At 39.3% G+C, this 21,078-nt stretch overlaps 1 protein-coding gene and 1 pseudogene across 4 annotated transcripts in view; one reads left to right on the top strand and one right to left on the bottom strand.

Moving 5' to 3' along the window:
• Positions 1-337: 337 nt before the first annotated feature.
• On the top strand, positions 338-855 carry LOC132491271 (glycine cleavage system H protein, mitochondrial-like; annotated as a pseudogene).
• Positions 856-6,394: 5,539 nt separating this feature from the next.
• FNDC3B (fibronectin type III domain containing 3B) overlaps positions 6,395-21,078 on the bottom strand; it is a 353,074-nt gene continuing 338,390 nt past the window's right edge. For all 4 annotated transcript variants that reach the window (XM_060099137.1, XM_060099141.1, XM_060099138.1 and 1 more), the window contains 2 exons: positions 19,750-19,877; positions 6,395-9,900 (listed from right to left, as the gene is read on the bottom strand). In XM_060099137.1, coding sequence (XP_059955120.1) covers positions 9,589-9,900; positions 19,750-19,877 — 440 coding nt within the window. In that variant the 3' untranslated portion in view covers positions 6,395-9,588. The remainder of the gene's footprint in view (positions 9,901-19,749; positions 19,878-21,078) is intronic.

Raw genomic sequence — 21,078 nt, 5'->3', positions numbered from 1 at the left:
AGACTAACTTGATTCTTAATCCCAAATGGTTAGGGACCCATTCCTAGAATAATGTCCTTAAGTCTGGGCAAGGGATTTTTTGAAAAACACAGCAACTTGTGGGGAACCAAGTGGATGGAGTTGGAGGTGGGACAGGATGCCCCTAGCTCACTGCCCAGAGGAGCCAGTGGCAGACAAATCAATAGAGACCCATTATTTTTTCCTTCTCTCCCACATGACTATTGCAAAACCAAAATCTATTATATCTTATCTCAGGCTCTGCAAAAATAACATTATTGAACCTTCAGGGTTCTGGCAAAACACTGCAACTTTAGAAAAGCTAATTCTTACTGCGAACATGGCACTGCAAGCGGCGCGGAGCGTGCAGGCTGCGGTCTGTAGGCTACGGGCCATCTCTGTGCCCAGTGCGCCTCTGACCGCTGTGGCCCTGGGGACTGTGGGTGGGCACCCTCCAGGCTCAGTGCACCAGCCCTGATCTGGTGTCGGTGTATAAATTCACAGACAAACATGAATGGGTACCAACAGAAAACAGTGTTGGAACAGTGGGAATCAGCAATTTTGCACAGGAAGCTTTAGGAGTTGTTGTTTACTGTAGTCTGCCTGAAGTTGAGACAAAAGTGAACAAACAAGAGGAATTTGGTGCTTTGGAAAGTGTGAAAGCTAGTAGTGAACTCTATTCTCCTCTGTCAGAAGTAACTGAAATGAATGAAGCTCTAGCAGAAAATCCAGGACTTGTCAACAAATCTTGTTATGAAGATGGTTGGCTGATCAAGATTGACACTCAGTAACCCTTCAGAACTAGATGAACTAATGAGTGAAGGAATGTATGAGAAATACATAAAATCTATTGAGTGAAAATGGAACTCCTAAAGATACTAGTTTGAAACAACTTAATCTCACATAGTTGTCTTAAATTAGTGGTGGAAAGATTTTTAAAAGGCAATTTTTAGCAAAGAAACTACTTGCAACAATGTTTCCTGAAGAAAATACCCCTTAACCTCCTAATGACTTCAGATAAACACTATGCATCTTTTTCACAACACCCTATGATTTTTAGGCTAGTCTCCAGTTATAATATTTAGAGTTCCTGAAATTATCTGTGGTAAAACTAGTTATAAAAATTATGTAATTCAAGGATAACATTGCTATCTTAAGCCTTATATGATATTGTAACTTGCTTACAGCCATCCCTGGATTTGGGTCAAAATACTCAACCACCTTCCCACTGGAAATAACTGGCAGTGGAGAAAAGTTTGTTAGTTGTATAGTGTCCAATGCAGAACATTACTATCTTAATTTTGTAATATACTGTGTTTGTGGGTGCTATTTTCATACAGTGAAGCAATAGCCTTGCAGGAAAATAAGAAACAGTTTAATAATAAAATATTCAACTTCTTAATTAAAAAAAAAAAAAAAAAAGGAGGGCTTCTCTGGTGGCGCAGTGGTTGAGAGTTCGCCTGCTGATGCAGGGGACATGGGTTCATGCTCCGGTCCAGGAAGATCCCACATGCCGCGGAGCAGCTGGGCCCGTGAGCCATGGCCGCTGAGCCTGCGTGTCCGGAGCCTGTGCTCCGCAATGGGAGAGGCCACGACAGTGAGAGGCCCGCGTACCGCAAAAAAAAAAAAAAGGAAAGCTAATTCTTAGTCTTGTGAATATTCCTAAGTATCAAATGTGAAGATATGCACAGTAAGACAGGAAGGTAAAAGCAGGTTATTGAGGCTGGTAGGGATCAGCTATATGCACTTTCTAGTTCAGTTCAATTTCCAACTCCGTGTGGATTGTGATTTTTATTCCCACTCCTTTTTCCCTAAAATAACTCTTTTCACCTGAGGAAAAAAAGAATATATTTGCAGCCGCTACCATAAAACGTGTTGTGTTGTATAGATCCATTTGTATTTTTAGGAGGCAGGGTTCCACAGTGCATTGTTCTCAAACTTTAGTCATTTGCTTATCAGCCCTATGATTTCTGCCATATCTGAGTAGCACCTACACTATTGTTCTGTTTCTTTTGTAAACTTAAATATCCACTTTAATCTTATGTTTCTCTTTGATATGCTAGTTACAATTTTCCCTAGCCCAGATGACAAAAACTACATAATTTAAAAGGTGTTGACAATAACCACTTAGCTATCTTCTATGCCTGCTCACTTTGGGAAACAATGCTATAGTGGAAAATCATAAGCATTCAATGGCTCATGACTGCAAGAAATTGTGTTTATCCAAATTGAACACATTTCTCTTATAACTTGTTCAGATAGAAAACAAAACCTGTACCTTTGTCCTAGGGGAAAAAATTAAGGAGCATCTTTATTTATCCTTTGGCTCAGAAAAGGGGGAGGAATTTTATTTCTTCTGTATGGTTTTGTTCACCATAAAACTAATTTTTATTACACAATACATAAACTCATCTTTCATCTAAAAGACGAACATATTGCAGTTAAGACTAAAATTCTCTTTGATTATCACCTCCCCACTCCTCACTAGAGTTAATCCAAGTTATGAATTCAGATTGTATCCTTCCAGACTTCTTTCTTGGAGTCTGGCCACTAGACTATCTGTTGTGTTTAATGGTCAGTTAAAGAATGCTCACAGATTTCCTTAAATGTCTTGAGCCAGTCAGTCTCCCTTGACAAAGTCAAGGGGCTCTGTATGCTGGAGCGCACCTTCAATGCACAGGGAATTTACCATTCTGCCTTAACCTTCACTCCCTGACTGCACAAGGCCTGAAGATCAGTCAGAAGTGAAATGGGGGCCTTCTCAGGTCTTTGCTGAGCATGCACACAGCCCTGCACATGCACATGGCCTTCTAGACCCCAAGAACTCTGTTGCAAGCTTTTAAAAGCCCCCGAGGACATCTCATTCCCCAGATCTTGCAGTTTGGGGCCAGCTCTTGTTTACCCCCGCTGGTACTGCAGCCTAAAGTAGCTGCAGGGTTAAACAATTGCACTGACTATCTTTCAACAAATGCCCTGGGTATAAGGCTTTCCCACAGAGTGAGCTCTGAGGCAGGTTAAATACAACCCTGCCAGTGGGGCCTGTCCAGAGAGCCTGTGAGACAGGTTAGATGGTGACAATGCGCTGGGATGAGCCATGTTGAGGTGCTCCAAACCCAGGGTGCTCCCTCTAGTGGTTGCAGGGCTGCTGTGTTTCAAGACTAGTGTGGAGCTGGGGTGGGGTAGGGTGTGGGGTGTAGACTGAGTTAAAATACCACAAAACCTGCCGTTCTTACCAAAGTTCAGGTTGTTATAAGCATTTGGTTAATTTCTAGGGCTCTGAAAAAGTTTTCAGAACTTTCGGGACAAGTTTTTTTTTGTTGTTGCTTCTATGGAAAGCAGATTTACAGACACCCTCACTCCATCATTCTTGGAAGTCCCGCCCCCCGTTTTCTCACTGTTGATGGAAACAAGGCCCAACATTTTTCTTCTGTTAGACGAGACATCATCATCCATATCCATGTCCGGGATTTGGTGGGAAATGTGGTCAGATGCAGAGCAAATGCCAACCAACAAGGACAGCTACTATTCACCCCTGTCCATAAGCACCATTCCAGAACAAGACCTAGAGTTGCCGGGTCTCTCAAACTTCAGTGGAACCTGGAATCCCAGTATTTTGTGGGAAATTGCCACATTTTAATTTATTGGCTATAATTTTTAAAAAATCAAAATACTGCACCCTAAATAACACCCCGTGGCAAAAGACTACAGTTTGGAGCGAGTATCTTATGGCTCTCATCACTGCTATGTGAACTTTTCCGACCAAATCAGTCAACTGAATTCAACAAACCTTTTTTTTAGCTTCTATTATGTGCCAGAGAACATGCTGTGTGCTTCAGAGCTGACTGAGACTTGATGCCCTGGGTACATGTTCCCTTCCCCCAGCTTTTGAGGCACTTAGAGTCTAGCAGTAGAGGTGGGAACTTCTTTTAAGTTACCACCCTGAATAAAGGGTACCAGTGCCGGTACACAGATTTAATTGTTGGTTTAATTAGCCCAAGGTAAAGTGTTTAAAAGGGTCATTCTGTCTTTCCTCTGTAGAGGGAAGTGTATGCGTGTGTGTGTGTGTGTGTGCATGTGCTCGCCCACCATGACTGGGGGATAGGAAAGGGATAAAATGAAAACTGCATAAATCCTTCTGAGGCAAAGGGCCAGAGAACCCAACTTCCGACCTGCGTGAACAGCACTGAAGGCAGAATCCCATGGATGCTTCTTTCTTGGTTTATCCACTCATATAGGGGAGCATACCCTCTAGCAGCTTCCTGAGGAAGGGTGCATGGGAGGCAAAGTTGTGAGGGCTCCAATTTCTAAAAATGGCTTCGTGATACTTTATCCTTGACTGAGAGTAAGCAGGTGGGAAATCTTTCTCTTTCAAAATCTTGACATACCTGCCTGACAGATTCCTTGCTTCCAGTGTTGCTACTGAGAAGCACACATCTACTCTGACTTCTAGAGCTTCCATGTGACCGGTTTTTCAGTGTGTTGGGGAACTTCTCTTGGTCCCACTGTTTGGAAATTTCAAGACGGTGTGCCTTGACAGGGGCTCTAGTCCCATCCGCTGTGGTGAGCTCCCTCGTGCCCTCCTCTCACTCTGGAAACTCAGATGTTTGATGATTTCCTCCCCTACACTTTCTATTCTTTCTGAAGTTCCTATTATTCAGATATTGAATGTCCTGGTCTGATCCTGATCTTATCTTTGCATTTTTTGCTCTATTTTTAGGTTAGTCTCAATTCCAGCTTCCAACCCTTCTGCTGAGTTTCTAATTTCCAAGAACGTTTCCATGTTCTTCACGTGTCCTTCTTCCGTAGCGTCCTATCCTTAGTCTACAGATGACTTGTTTTTTTTCTCATCTCTCTGGGGATAGGATCATTTTCTGAAGGTTCTTCTCCCGTAGCCTCTGATTCTTCCAAGTTGTTGGCTTTGGACTTTTCATTCATGTTAGCAGCTTTCATCAGATGTCAGGTTACCTTTGGCTAAGCTGGAGGACTAAAAATCTGATAGAGGATTGTTGACCAAGATCTTCACTTTAGGACAGTGGTTCTCGATCTTGGCTGTACAATGGAATCACCTGGGGAGCTTTAAAAAACGTTGATACTCCAGAAATACTCATTTTATTGGTGTAGGGTCTTAACACAGGGATTCTGAAAAGCTTCCCGGGTGGTGTCACTGTGTAGCCAAGGCTGAGAAGTATCACCAAAGGGTGCTCTGGCTGAACCACTTCAGCTTCCGGTAAGACTAACATTCTCTAAGTCCAGGGCCTATTTTACCTTCTCCTGTGGATAAACTTTTGGTTTCTTCAAGGGTGGAGGTGCAGTTGTCCAGCTGAAAGTAGGGAGGGATTTTATAGATGTAATGGCACTTTTAGCAGCTTTCTACCAATACTATTTGAGGCGCCTCTCCCTCTTCACCCTCACTTTAAAGTGACACACTTCTGTCAGTTTTCGAGCCTTCAGTGTATTCTGCATGTAAATTGAGTTGGTGCTCATTTTCTCCCCCGCTAAATGAGAATTCAGCTTTCTTCAGTCAGGTTTCCAAACTTCTGGTGCTAACAATTCCCATTCTTCTGTGTTGAGAGCAGTTATGACTTAAAAAAAAAATCCTTTACTGTGTTTTCAGGAGTGGAGTGTCAGGAGCATGCACAATTTGATGTGTTCAACTTGTCACTTTTATCCAAAAGAATGATTATCACCATTCTTTACGCGAAAGAAAGCTTTTAGTTATAAACAATCGGTTCCCCCATTCATTTTTCCCTCAGGGGAAAAAAAAGATAGTAGGGATTCCTAGCAAAACAATCCAAACATTGGGGTGAAACCATGACTGTAGTAGGAACACTACACTTTATTGCTATTGTTGTTGTTGAATGAGACCCGGAGGAGGGAAGGATGTCAAAACTGTGCGAGTCCATCATGGAGAAAGGTGCACCCCAGGTGCTAAGTGAAAAGAGCTAGACCTGGGCTCCTGAGTCTGGCATATAGATAAAATGTTAAAGACACACTCTTTATCCCCACAGACTCTGACAAAGGACTGACAGCCCATGGGCCTTTACGGTCCACAATCCCATGTTAGTTGGCCCATTTAGGGAGATCTGGATTTGTTGCTGATGCTGCTTTTTTTTTTTTTTTAATTGGGGTGTAGTTGCTTTACTTCTGAAACATCAGCCTACGTGATTGTGGGTGGCAATCCTGCAGGACCTCAACCAGGAGCAGGGTGGCAGCCGCCCCTTTAGATGGTACAGCAAGCACCCTGCGCTATGCCACTTGCCTGGCCTATAAACGCATTTGAATTGACAACTTCTGGGATGTGGTTTAAGTTTTTAAAAAGTAACAACAATAAAAGCAATCCTATTCATGGTAGAAGAACCCTACTTAAGTCAGAAAGAATTAAAACATTTATTGGGCATAAATATATTACATATACACTACAGATACAGTTAGGTATTACATATAGCATAGTATTTGCAAAATCTATACATTAAAATTGATATGGCAGTTTTAATACAATGTATATGAAATAGTCTAAAATTTACAGGAAAACATATGATTATTTTTTTTCTCCTAAAGTTGAAAAGCTTGGAATGTATGTCCAACAGTGAGGTAAAACATTTTGTCTTTCAATTTAAAGAATTGTGCAAGGATAACATTCAAACACATTCAGTTAGGGCACTTTTCAATTTTGACAGGAATACTGAATTACTGTAGCCAACAAAACATGGTTAGAAAATGCCAACGTTTCAAGTTGATAAGAACAAGGCAGGTAATATGCAAAAAAATCTTTTAAAAAAGTTGTTTTCTTTTTAAACAATTTCTTTGAGGACAAAGGGCATTTTGCTTCACATGACTGGAATTTCTTGTGCCAGGGAGGAGTTTGACATATAGAGCATCAGAAAGCCACTCACTCGTTCCTACATATTGCAAAAGGGCAAAGAGAGAAGGTTAACATAACACTTTATTTTATTGTTCATGTGTAATGGCAATATATATATAGTTATATATCAATATCACATATACATATTTGTGATAGAAAACAGTGCCAGATAGTGTAATAACTTTTTGACTGAAGGGATTATAATGATACCGAATAACGGAGAGCAATAAAATAAAGTGCCGTCAGCTAGTGTTTCACACACAACAGCTTTCTGGTGGTTAAACAGATAGATAGTATGAAAATCTCAAAGATCAAATATTCATAGCAATTTTGGCTTAAAGTATTATTTCGTTAAAAAAAAAATCCAACCAATTCAGAGAATTTCTTTATAGCAGCAGTTCTGAAGTGTTTCCAAAAAAGGGACTTTTTTTTTTTTCTCGTGCAGACAGGGTTCTCGTACTCAGTTGAATCTTCATTGCTTAAAAAAATGCCTTCTCCCCAAAACACCTGCATGAGATTGTTTCAGAAAATGCAGATGCAGTGTTACAGTGGATCATAATACACATTTAAATAGAGGGATGAGTTTTGGATGGCCAGAACTTTGGCAAAAAAATTTCACCTTGATGCCATCAGTTTGCAAGGCTAATTAAACTAATTATTATAGTCAATAACAAAATACAGAACTTTCTAGTAGTACTTATTACATCAACGTAGGCACACAGAATAATTCATTGATCTTAGCACTTTCTTTCAAGAGATGATTATGTTTTTCTTGGGTACATGTAAACGTTTCAATCGCTGACAATGGATTTTTTTTGGCATTTAATGCACTAGATGCTCTTTATCTTTAAAAATAAAAACACAAGAGAATGTCAGAAGAATGACAATACTACAGATGTTGCCAGGGAATGAGACTGACCTAAAATTACAAAAGTATAAAACACAAAAAAAATAACATGCTACAAGGGAAAATTAGTACATAAGTACATTTAAAAAATTTTACAATAAATAAAGATTGCACTGTAATTGGCATTTAAAGTACTGTATGCAGAATATAGTATAAATAAACCAAAAACAAAATAATGTTGGTTTCCCCATGACTTTGGTATGGGAATATTATAAGCTAGTACAGGATACTGCATTTTAAGACAACACAGACCAAGCACAAAATAGCTATGATCAAGAAAAACCAAGTAGCAAAAATATACAAAAACAGAAGCAGGGGGATACACTGTGTCTGTTGCACCCTTTTGGAATATATTTGCACCTCCAACTCTTAAATGTCCCTGAGGTACGCGAACATTATGGACTTCATATAAATAATCCAATGACTTTGGGTTAAAATTGATTATCTCATGACTCAGAATAAACATGCAAGAGTAACACTTTGCACTCCAATAGCACCTATAGATCAAGGATCTCAAAGCACTTATGAACATTAGAATCCCCATTTTATTTTTTATTTTTAATGCATGGGAAAACTGAGGCACAGAGAGGTAAAGTGACGTGTTCAGATCACACAGCAAGTTAGTGACAGATCCAGGGAGATAATCTAGGCTCCTTGACCCCCAAACACCCTGTGCTTATTACCACCAAATACCATTCCTTCTCCACACATGGCCAGGTCAACCCCACAAAAATAGGAACTACAAATTGAGATGACTCTTTTGGGCTTTATCAATTTTCACCTGCTGTTAGATTAGTATTATGTGCACTGAATTAAGCTATTGAAATTCAATCACTTCATTGATACTTCATTGAATAGCCTAAAGGCAAATCTTTCAAAAATAATGAGCTGATGTGTAAGAAGATTGATCACAATTAGTATAAGTCATGGACAATGGGCAGAGGCACTAAACTGTCACCAGTTCTCGTCATATAATTCTGGTCAAACATAACAGAATATAATAACTCTAGTGATTAGATCAGAAGTAGTTATATACAAAGACAGACAAACAAGTTAAAGCAGCTTTTAAAATAGCTGAACAAGGAAACAACTAACTATTGCACAATGCCCTCGAAAAGTTACTGCTATGAATTGATGTGGTAAAATCTACAATGCTCCATAATTTATAGATGCATTTTGGTTACTTGATTTCTTAGACAGGCAGCTCATAGTGTTAAAATCATAAGAAATACAGATTATTAAAACATTTTAAAGTACACATTTTGATCTCAATGAGCTAAACACAGTTAAATAACTGAGTGACAAAATGGTTGTTTAGGGCAGCCTTATCTGAGTGAACACATCTTCTGTGTTTGGCTGTTGTGTGGTGATACTCTGACAACCCTGAAATCCTAGCCCTGTAACTACACACACTGTGATTCATGTTCACAGGTACAGATGATCAAGACATAAGAAGTGACAGGTGAATATAAATTACTAAATGGTGACATGGAAAAAAAAATCAAAGGCTTGCAAAAGACATCAGTGAAAACAGAATAAAGGCAAATCTGAAAAATTTAAAAGAAAATGTAAGCTAGCTTTTGGTATCTGGTTTGCTTCTTTTTTTTGTTTTTTGTTTTTTTTAATCCAGTTTAACCTCTTCCTAGTTTTGCATTTCAAAAAGGTGCACCAAAACACTGATATTTTTTTCCTAGCTAAATCTGTAAAACAAGTATATAAATCAAAGAACAAAAGGGCTTAAAAAGGGGAGTATCTGAATAAATGTGTGTATTAAAATGTGTAGCATTAATTAAATTCATACCTCTAGTTTTGTTGGGTTTGTTTACTTCATTAAGAAGTACTGTAATATAAAGGCAAATAAAATGGACAAAGTTGCAAAGCCAACCACAATGAGGGCTGCAAACTGTTCATCAGTAGGCATCATGCTCTTCATTTTGGGATCATCTAAGCTCCCCATGTCCCCTGTAAGCATGACCTCACTTCGTTGTAGTACAAAAGCCGCAGAGGGGCTGAAAGCTCCGCTTAGCTCCTGAGAGGTGTCTAAACAGCGACGACACGCACACACGCGGAACCTATAGTCTGTGTTGGTCTGGAGGCCTGAGATTTGGAATGTGGCTTCTTCTCCCTTGTACACCTTCAAGAAAAAGAAAAGTCCTGGTCAATAAATTTATAACAACATTGTGGTCTCTAAAGTAATAACTGTATAACGTTGGAGGCCTTGTAGACCTGGCTTGGTTTATGTGAACTCTGCAACAACAAAAAGTACATGGAGAGACATTTGTCCCAGTCTATATTTCATCTGTAAAGTATTCTGACCTACTCTGAATAAAATAAAAAATTCAGTGACTCTGCTATTGACAGGAGATAAGGCACTGACCAGAAAGAAATACAGCTGGTACAAGTAATGATGATGCATCTAGCTAAATTTTAATAATTTAGGCTATAAATCAGCAGATGACTTAATTCATACAAAGGGCTCTCTGATCTTGCTGCAAAGAATTAATATTTTTAATGCAGACAATTAAAAACAAATTATAGAAATAAAGTGCAAAGTCTCAGTTGAATGATTCTTTGACTACTGACTACACCATCTAACACTACTCCATCAAGATAGCCCACCTCCACCCCAAGAGGTAAACACTATTCTGACTTCTCATTCTGTAATTTGTTTTGCCTACTCTAGAAGTTCATGCAAATGCAATCAAACACTACACACTCTCTTGTGCCTATGAGATTCATCCATGCAATCGATTCAGTCGTTGTTCCTTTTACTGAAGAATAAGTACTCTATCATATGCCTATACTCTGATGTATCCATTTGCTTTTTGACAAATATTTGCATTGTTTCCAGTTTGGAGTTTTTATATAGTAAGAGTACTATGAACATTTTTGTACAGATCTTGAGGACTTAAGTTTCTCTTTTTCTTGGGTGAATGCCTAGGAGTAGACGGGCTGGGTATAAGTCTACATCTAACTGCACGAGAAAGCTGTCCCAAGCACATCCCTTTGCACTCCTGCCAGCTAAGCGTGAGAGTTCCAGTTGTTCCACACCCTCACCAACATTTGTTACATTTATATTTTAGTCATTTTAGTCATATATATTTAGTCATTCAAATGGGTGAGAATGGTACCTCAGTTGCATTCCCCTGATGCCTAAGTGTTTCCCACCTTTTCATAGGCTCATTTGGTCATTCACATACCTTCTTTTGTGAGGAGTGTGTTCAACTGTTTTGCCTATTTTTAATTTGTTTGCTTTTGTTTGTAGTGGCTCTTTAATATGGATGTAAGTTCTTTGTCAGGTATGTGTTGTGAATATTCTCTCCCAGTTTTGTGCATTGCCTAATCATTGCTTAAGAAATTTTTTGATGCAGTCCTATTTATCACAAATTATTATTTAATTAATTTAATGGTCTGTCTTAAGTGTTTCCTGTCTGTTTGACCAACCTGTCCTTTTTCCATTAAGAATCTAGGATATTTTCTTCCCCTTTGTTAACACTGATATAATCACCATGAGGCTTACTACTATGAGGACTTGAAATCTACCAGTTTACTTAGAGATTATCAACCTTTGAGTTGACTGAAGAAAACAGGTATCTTTTTTTTTTTTTTTTTTTTTTGAAAACAGGTATCTTTGAGGGAGGGTGGTAGAGGGAGATCTCACGTGGTTCTTCAATGAAAGTGGTACTGATCCTCAAAACACTCAGAGGAAATGATAACCACCTTAAAATTACATAAAAAATCCATGTCTTATATGAAATAGAGATAGGAAAAAACTAGCTGGAACTCAACCAAATCAGTAAAGAGATTTGGCTGATGAAATAATTAAACAAGAAATTAAAATTAACTGAACACTTTGTAGCTGAGTGGCACTGAGTTAGCCTCTGTAAAGTGCTTAAAACATGCCTGGTACATGGGTAAGTGCAGAGAAAAAGTTAGCTATTACTACTACTACTACTATTTAGAACTTAAAAACAACTCCAAATATATTCTTAAAATACAGTGATTAAAAGTGACAGGGGCATTTTCAACCTAGTGACAGGCCACCTTAAGTAAAGCTGTGAATTTTGCCCATTAATACAAATTCCCTAGAAAATAGAGTATTTCCAACAATTTCAACTTTGTCCGAAATACTCTCCAGCTATAGAGAGTGAGTGGAAATCTATAAACATTCAGTGTTTCTAAAGCCTGGCACGTAAACTTCTACAAGAAGCAGGACACGGTACCAGAGAACCTAAGTGCACTGGCCACTCACTTAGCGTTGAGCAAACTGAAAGACAGCAAGAGTATCACAGTTTAGAAAAGGGATCGGACTTCCAGTGTTCACCTGATATTCAGTTTTTTTAAGATTTTTCCTCCCCCATTTTCAAACTTTAGAAGTAGACTTTTAAGAGTCTTACTGTACTTTCGTTAGTGATTAAGCCCCAGAAAACCAATTCTGTTTCTCATATTTTCCTTTATAAGATTTAAAGCACGTTCCTCCTGGTGAGTTACTGTTTCTTTTAAGATTGTGGCATGTGTCTTAGCAACTGGGGTTACAGACAGAACGGGGCCGGAGCAACCAGGAACAAAAGAGCTGTAAGAAAACCCCCAGCGATCCTGAGAGACCACTCTTTCCTCATAGGTCACTGTTCCAATGATGAGTTAGTTAAATGGCTATTTTAAGATGAGCTCGTTGTCATGGTGACTGCCCCAAGCTATTCAGGAGTTCAGAGTACACCATGAGAGCACTGTCTGTGAATTATCTCCCAACATGTGGGTGGTCTCAGGAAAACAATGGTGTACACTTTTTTTTTTCTTTAAAGAGAACTTTTCATTGTGAATGTTCTTAATTTCCCAAATTTAGATGCTCAAGTTGGTATTTTCCAAGACAAGTCTTTTCATCGAAACTGTTGGGACCATTCACGAAGGGAATGATTTGCAACCTTTGGGACCAGCATACTACCAATCCCTTTGCCATCTGAGCTTTGGGTTCCTATCTGCAATGGCCCAGGTATACAATCTGTTCTGTCTCTATGGTGGTGATAAGTTAATGTCAGGCTGTTTATGGAGTTGGAGAAAAGCTGCCATCTAAGCCTTAGCTGCAAGGTTTCTTGATACACCTCTTTCATCAATTCTTTTGGAGGCCTCGCCTCTTGAATGTTTACCCTTATCAAAGGGTGAAATATTGTAGCTGCTGGAGCTCTTCTGTGCAACCCCGGGGAACTGGGTCTAGTCTGACCTGGTCACTGGGAGGCACTGGGCAGATTCTTCTCAACGGCAGGACCAGGAACTGGCATCAGGATTCCAGGTCTATGTCCTTGCTCTGACCCTTTCTAGGTCTGTCACCTCGGGCAAGTAACAGCTTTGAGCCTTATTTTTTTCCATCTTTAACATGGGGACAGTTACAGTACCTAACTTAGCCCCAAGGGGGGATTGAGTATTCAATGAGAAACTATGTGAAAAATGCTTTGTGAAAGGAATGCACTGGAGATAAGTCATCTTTATCAAATTTAATCCTCCTGATTACTCTAGCAGGTGAGTATTACTCCCATTTTAGAGATGATAAAACTGAGGATCAGAAAGCTGTTAATTTCTCAAGGTCTCAGGTGACTAAGGGTAGTGGTAGGCCCCAGACGAGATCCCACATCTAACTCAAACACCCCTGCTCACCACTGGAACTGCTCCAGCTCCACTGGTTCCACGTCTTTGGTGGAACCCGTCCTCCCCACTTCAGTCCTCATCGAATGACTACGGTGTGATACCACGTCCACTTCTCTTGACCTTCTGACTTTGTCTTCCCCGGGAGTCCCACAGCCTCCCTGGTGTTTCCATGAAACACTTCCCGATCACCCCACCCTGGGTCCACTGCCCCAGAAGGAAAGCACTGCCTTTCCTATCTGATGTATGGAAAGCAGCTCCCCAACCCAGTCTGTGCCACGGAAAGGCTTGGGCAGCATTTCTGTGACGTGGCCTCTTAATTTATGCCAAACAATGACCTCATGGCTGAAAATCACTTAATTAATAACCTATCCCTACAGATGTTTGAGAGACTTTTGGAAAGTAGATATAAATGTTCATTTATATCTAGTATTAAATGATTTCTATGGTTTCCAGAATTTGCATGGCTAGCTCCTTCTAAGAAAGTTGGCTCAGAAGTATATTTAATTTCCCAGAAACCCACTTCATGGAATCTTGGACACAGACTTTATATATTAATTTTGATGGTACTTCCCAACTCCTAACTCCTTAAAGATCCCTAAAAATGTACTGATATTTTGAAAGCAAAGGAGTGCCACTTTTCTCATAACCATTAAGCAAAAACCTTAGTGAAGGAAAAATGAATATCTAATGGAAGGGAACTTCCTCAATGACAAGTCCAATCGAAAGTTGGGCTTTAATTTGTAAATATGTTTTTCTTTTAGCTATTCTTTTTTTTTTTTTTTTTTTGCGGTACACAGGCCTCTCACTGTTGTGGCCTCCCCCATTGCGGAGCACAGGCTCCGGACGTGCAGGCTCAGCGGCCATGGCTCACAGGCCTAGCCGCTCCGCGGCACGTGGGATCTTCCCAGACCGGGGCACGAACCCGTGTCCCCTGCATAGGCAGGCAGACTCTCAACCACTGCACCACCAGGGAAGCCCTAGCTATTCTTTTTAATTAGAAGAGCTCCCCTTTTTCACAAGCACTGTCAACACAATGTTAACATTATCTTTAAAAGTATATATATGATAAATATATTGAGTGTGGGACTGTGTTCTATTATCTCCAGAGCAACCAGCACAATGGCTATTAACAAAGCAGATGCTCAGTGAATGTTCTCTAATTAGAACCCTTAAATACTTTAGAGTAGATATGCTTATACCACACTGTTTGAAAAGAGAGGAAAATTACCAGAAGCAAGTACATGTGAACATTAAGTATCAGAACCCACACACAAACCACAGGGTTTAGAACAGGTACAGTCATGATTATACAAAATGGAATCGTTAACAAGGATTGAGTTGTTTTCAGTGTATTGATAGTAGTCAACAATGCTTATTAATAAGCCTTTTGGATCTTAGTTAAGGAAAAATTAAAACAATCCCAATACTCCATTTCCTGAGGATTCTGGTTCCTGAGGTTTGAGATAACTGATTTGTTTTTGTGTAAATAATCACAGCCACGAGATCACAAAATCAGTAAGGTCATCAGGCCTGCAGCACAGCTGAGGTGACTTTTCACCAGACTGTGCCTCTCGCCATGGCAGGGCAGCAGGCCATGCCTCTTATCCCTTTGTTTTCATTCATTTTGACAGGGGCACCATTACGGGCTCTTCCTCCTGCCTCAACCCAATTTAAAAGGCATAGTTCCATTTAAGATTATCTTTATTGAAGTAACCAATCATAATATCACAGTAAGTATACAAGCAATATTATTTTTACAAAGACTATTTCTGTCCTTGATTTGATGTGCAATATATTTTATTTTTTTTTTATTTTTTATTTTTTTTTCCTTTTTGCGTTACGTGGGCCTCTCACTGTTGTGGCCTCTCCCGTTGTGGAGCACAGGCTCCGGATGCGCAGGCCCAGCGGCCATGGCTCACGGGCCCAGCCGCTCCGCGGCATATGGGATCCTCCCAGACCGGGGCACGAACCCGCATCCCCTGCATCGGCAGGCGGACTCTCAACCACTGCGCCACCAGGGAGGCCCTGATGTGCAATATATTTTAAAGTAATTTTGACATGTTTGTTCCAAATGAGAGGATTTAAAATAATACCCAGATAATCGAAATGAAGAATCAGTGACCCTTAATTCAGAGTAACATGCTGTGTAGTTGAAATCTTTGAAACAGAGAGCCTCTGGGGGAGGCTGCTGGAGGCTGGGATCTGGGCCAACGCCTGCATCTCTTTACTAATGCCATCCTTCTCCCAGGAACTGGAGAGGGAGACATAACTGTCCAGCATTGCCATCTACACAGCGCCCTCTCATGACTGAACAGATCTGACGCTCACAGTAACCCTGAGGTAGAGAATTAGTATCTCCACTTTGACAAGACAGCTGAGGCTCAGAGAGGTGAATTAATTCCTCCAATATCACATGACTACAGAAGGCAGATTTCACCTCCCTTGCCCCCCAGCTAGAGTGGGAATTCACTAACCTGCAGACTTCCTCTGTAGAGGGTGCAATGCTGGGCAGGAATTGTTGCTCCTGAGCCAAAGAGGACAGGCAATGGTACTGTTACTGAACTGCTTCTTGGGGGGCATGCTGTTTCCACCCCAATGGGCCCAGAAGCTCTGAGAGCACCGACTATGCTGTTCTGTTATACGCCAGGCAGACCTCACAGTGCACAGCACCTAACAGTTTCTCAATGAACCAGGGGCCCTACACCTGAACGCCATGAAACTGAATATAAATTTGTTTCATATGCAATTTAAAATGGATGTGTGCATGAATAGTTTTCTGACAGAATGGGTCATATCCTTCATCAGATACTTAAACGGACCTATAAACCTAAAAAATTTAAGAATCAGCAAGACAAATGATAGCTTTTAGATATTCCCACCTTGCTCTATTCTTACTTTGCTTTGGATTTGACCCTTTATTTACACAAAGCTGAAGAAAATGTGCAATAAGATGGTCACAGCCTATTTAACTTCTGTGTTAGCGAATTAAATCACAAACTATTAAAAAATATGTAGGCTCCAAGTCTTTAAAACAGTTCTCTCAAGGTCAAGAGATCTTTCCTCAGTAACTTGTGTGATACCACAAAGAATCAATACACATCCCAATACTATATTCTAAAAATGATACAAAATAAAAATAAATTTATAGAGATGCCATCAAGTTAAATGTGGAGCTCTATAAATTTTCAGATGCTTCAAAGGTTTTCATAATGCAACAAATCTGAGCACCAACAATATTAAAAATTTGACACAAATTTTGACTTCCAGTAGGTAATAATTTCTTGCAGTTTGTTACCCTTTTCTCATCTTCAGTGCTTATATTTAAATACTTTATGTAAAAATCATTGCTGTCTGAACAGGGATATGAATGTGCATCATTTCGCTTTACATTCTTACGTATATATGAAACTGTTTACGTTTTGTCTTGTGAGGCAAAAAAAAAATCAGTCACCTGCACATACATACAATTTTCATTCTTTTTAAGAATGCTTTACAATTAATACTGTTTGAAAAGAAGTTTTAAGCTTCTTGAAAAAAGCTTGTGCTTGAAAGGTTTTTTAAATGGCAGAAAAGCCAAATCAATATATGCATGCATTCTAATACAGAGTAAAACTTTATGTGAGGACTTAATACTTTAACAGACTGTCTCATAATTAGAACCAGATGCTCGCCCCACATCATGATAGCTCAACGAAAGAAAGCTAATTACAGAGTTAAAGTCAATGTTTCCAGCAAAATATCAGAAAAAGACTTGGCCCTTGCCATATGTCGCCTGTAAAAATGAGCTAGGGGAACAGAAGGACACTGTTCTATTATGGGTGATTTTTTTCACCTCAGTTACAAACATCACTTCTAAATCCCCCCTATGGTGAAGTTTACTGATTCTCACCACTGCAAAGTATAAATCACCCTGTTCCTGTGAACCTGCCTCTTTCACGCACGCAAGAAACATTTACTGAGTGCCTAGCTATGTGCCAGACCTGGGAAAATAAAAATGAATACCACAAGCCCACACATTAGTGGATCCTGCCTGATTAGTGCTGTAATTGAACTATACACAGTGCTTCCTATATTAGCCCATAGCTCTGCCGTGGTGTATGCTCTGCACTGATGACCTCTCGTTTTCTTTTGCTTGGCCTCTATGAATTCAAAGCCTGTTATCTCTGGACTATAATTATTTTAACCATTACTCTGCACACATAAGATAAATAGATTTCATTCCCTATCTCGTGTCCAGAACAACTGAATGAAGTACTCAAAACATCATGTTTAAGTTAATGTCTATTGAATAGGGAGAAGCAAAAAACTCAGTACAAATTGTCCCTGACTCAACGGTGGCTTTTCAAGTACCACTACCTGCCTTAATCATTTCTTGGTAAATGCAGGAAATACACGGTTACGAGTAGAATGCTAATTCCCCAGCTACTGAGCCCGCCCTGGTGTACTGTGTTTTCACCTACTTTCAACAAGAAACTCTTATTTATAGCTGTTTACAATAAGAAATATATTTTGAAGCATGTATGTAATTGTGTATTAGTATTTGTATGTTCATGAGACAAAACATATAACATTAAACAAATAGCAAGATTCAAAGTAGCCAATCTGCCAGTGAAATCTAATTTATGAATGGATTAACGTATATTCTGGCAATGCCTAATGTATAGATATTGAGTAAACAATGCTTTTTCAATGTAAATCAGCAATCAGTGTGCTTTGAGAAGCAGAACATGTTTTCCAAGAACAGGTTGGAAAAGCGTGGTGGTGGAATAAAAAGGTTTATAAAATACAACGATGAACATGCAATGAATGTACTTCTGGGAAGTGAATACTGTTAAGTGTCAAGTGATATGTTGTAAAATTGGGTAACATTTCATCTTTAGCCATTTGTTACATTGCTATGCGACAGGACAATGCTACTGGTGTTAAAGATGACTACATCTAGCAGGGGAAATCCTCTGCTCTTCATGTGCGCTGAGACTCTGAAACCAGTAATATATTTGTGGTAAGGTGAAACAACTGCACACATACAATTACTGACTGTGAAGTGAAATATACTGTATAAAACGAGATTGTAAGGTGAAAGGAAACAAGAGTGGTTTTGCTCTTATTTCAGAGGAATGGTGGAAACTGGTGAAATCATCCACTGATGTTAATACCGGTGGTGCCTGTCATGTTTAAAACAAGTTTTTGCAAAATGTGCTTAAAGCAATTCATTCTTTTATCTGGCACTTCATATTAACAAAGTACAGTAGAATTTACTAAAATTTTCTTTGATTCTTTTTACACATTTTTATTTACAAGTATTATTTATTATTATATGAGGAATATTAACCAGCAAATTAACGAAAACTCTGAATCAAATTATTTTCTACTTGTTTTGTGTATCTGGAGCCTCAATAGTTGAATACAAAGAAGTGTTTACAAATTATGTTAATGATTCGGAAGGCAGTGGCATTTATCTTCAACTTCTTGAGTTTGACATAAATGCACTCCTCTATTAAAAGTGCTGGTAAGGAGTGGGTCCTCAGCTTTTCTAATGGAGTAACAATGTTATATTCTGATTTCACATAATTATTAAGTTCCTGGGAACATTATGGAAAGCCACAGAGTCTCTGAATCTTTCACATCCAGTGACAAGATAATGTGTGGCTTTGGAAGAATTAGGATCAAAAGGGTGTCAAGAATGATAAACCCAAATTCTTTATCTGGTTATATTCCAATCACATTCTTTCTTGTATAGGTTTATCAGGTGAACTGTATAGCCTTGCTACTCAAATCACGATCCATGGGCCAGCAACATCAATGTCACCTGGGAGCTTGAACCTCGACCCCAGACCTACTGAATCAGAATCTGAATTTTTAACAGATACTCAGGTGATCCTATGCACATTGAAGGGTGACAAGTAGTGACCCAGAGCTTCTGAATCACAGGCGTCAAGGGCTGATAGGTCATTTTCCTTATCCTTCAGTTATAACTTCCATAAAAAAGGCAAACAGACATGGGCTTCAGTAAATTAGGTTGACACTACTTCCCCATAAAGTAAAACCACTGGCACTTTAGTTTTCAATACATATGAATATCAAATACAAATATAGAAGTTAAAACCCTTCACAAGATTATGCTTGTGGAACTGAAAATTTAAGAATACCACCACATACAAAATAAAATGTAAGCTAGAGCTACTCTACCCTAAAGAATTAGGTAATGGGTACGTGTGAGGCAGCTTCTATGACAAATTTTGAGAAAAATGTAGTTCACTGGCTACTAAATTATTCACCGCAGAGGCAAGGAGCCAGCCTGACCCTGATAGGCCACGCACGTGCCACGCACGCTGGTTCTTACCTGTTTGTACTCAGATTCTCTTCCAACCAATACCTGCAGAATGTAGTTGACAGGATCGCCTTTCATGGGTGGTACCGTCTCCCATAAAATTTCACATGAATTTCCTTCTAACTGTGTTACTCGAGGTGCTGAAATACAAATTCACACATCCAAGCTCAAAATTCAAAGTATCATATGAATAGCCAATATTTTAGCAATATTAGTGAGAACCCTGAGAGGGGAGTTTATCTGCCCAGCCTCCTAGAAAACTAGCAGGGTACCCTTTACCCAGAGAAGACATTCCGTGCCTAGCAAGCCACTGGCGAAGAACCCGTTGCTCACTGTCCTATTAATAACTATTTGGCCTGGGTTGCATTTTTGTTATTTTTTTGATGGCTAATGAGCATCTTCTACGATTAAGCCCTGTGTTAGGTTCTTTGGGGAATGCAAAAATAGGTTCCATAAATACTGCTTTCAAGGAAATGAAGATCTAGTTGAGGGAAGGGGAGAGAAAGGTATGAAACAAGTACAAACAAACATAAATGTAAGAGAGATTAAAATGAGAGGTACAAACAAAATGTTGGGGAGTCCCAGGGGAAGGAAGTCATATCCGTGTGAGAGTCTAAGAAAGGTCTGAGGAGCAGGTGGCATTTGAGGTAAGCCTTTAAGTTATCTTACGTTTATATGTTTTAGTTTATTTTTTACCCACTGGACTCATCATTCCAGATTAAAGTGAAATTTTGTTAGTTTGTAGCAAAGCACTTACATGTTGTAGAATTTTAAAATATTTTCTTACAGCTTATACTGTATCTCTACAGCTTAATTCAATATCTGATATTTTTCCATTTTGTAACTAGCATGGGTAACTGCTCTTGCTGAATGCCCTTATTTTTAATTTCTAATTACATGAATTCTTTAGAGGCAGTTGTTTCTACTTTCAATTCTGTACAGTGCTGTTTCAGAAAAATAAAAGTTGTCTTAAAAAAAAAAAGTTTGTATTAGTTGGCCAAAACTGTAATTTATGGAAAACTAAATAATCTCATCAGACCAAACAGTCCTCCAGCTAAGACAATTTCCTAAATCGAAGAGTGAGAGGAAGAACACCTGATCGTGTGGCAGTGTGAGGACACTGTCCTCCTGAAGAAAATGTACCACGACCTGCGAGGGCTATCAATTTGGTGTTGTATTTTCCACAAAATGAATCTCCCCAAAATAATCACCTTCAGAGGCAAAGGTAGTGCTGGGAAGACCCCTGAAGTTATTTAGCTAATTGGTAAATGTGGCAAACCTTCCTGTTACAACAACAACCCTATCAGCCACAGTGTGCTCAGGAATCTCCTCTGTTAGAGC

Source organism: Mesoplodon densirostris, chromosome 5, assembly GCF_025265405.1.
Source record: "Mesoplodon densirostris isolate mMesDen1 chromosome 5, mMesDen1 primary haplotype, whole genome shotgun sequence".
In the NCBI taxonomy this organism is placed as follows: domain Eukaryota; kingdom Metazoa; phylum Chordata; class Mammalia; order Artiodactyla; family Ziphiidae; genus Mesoplodon; species Mesoplodon densirostris.
The sequence above is the reverse complement of the archived record's forward strand: the minus strand, read 5'-3'. Positions and strand labels throughout refer to the sequence as shown.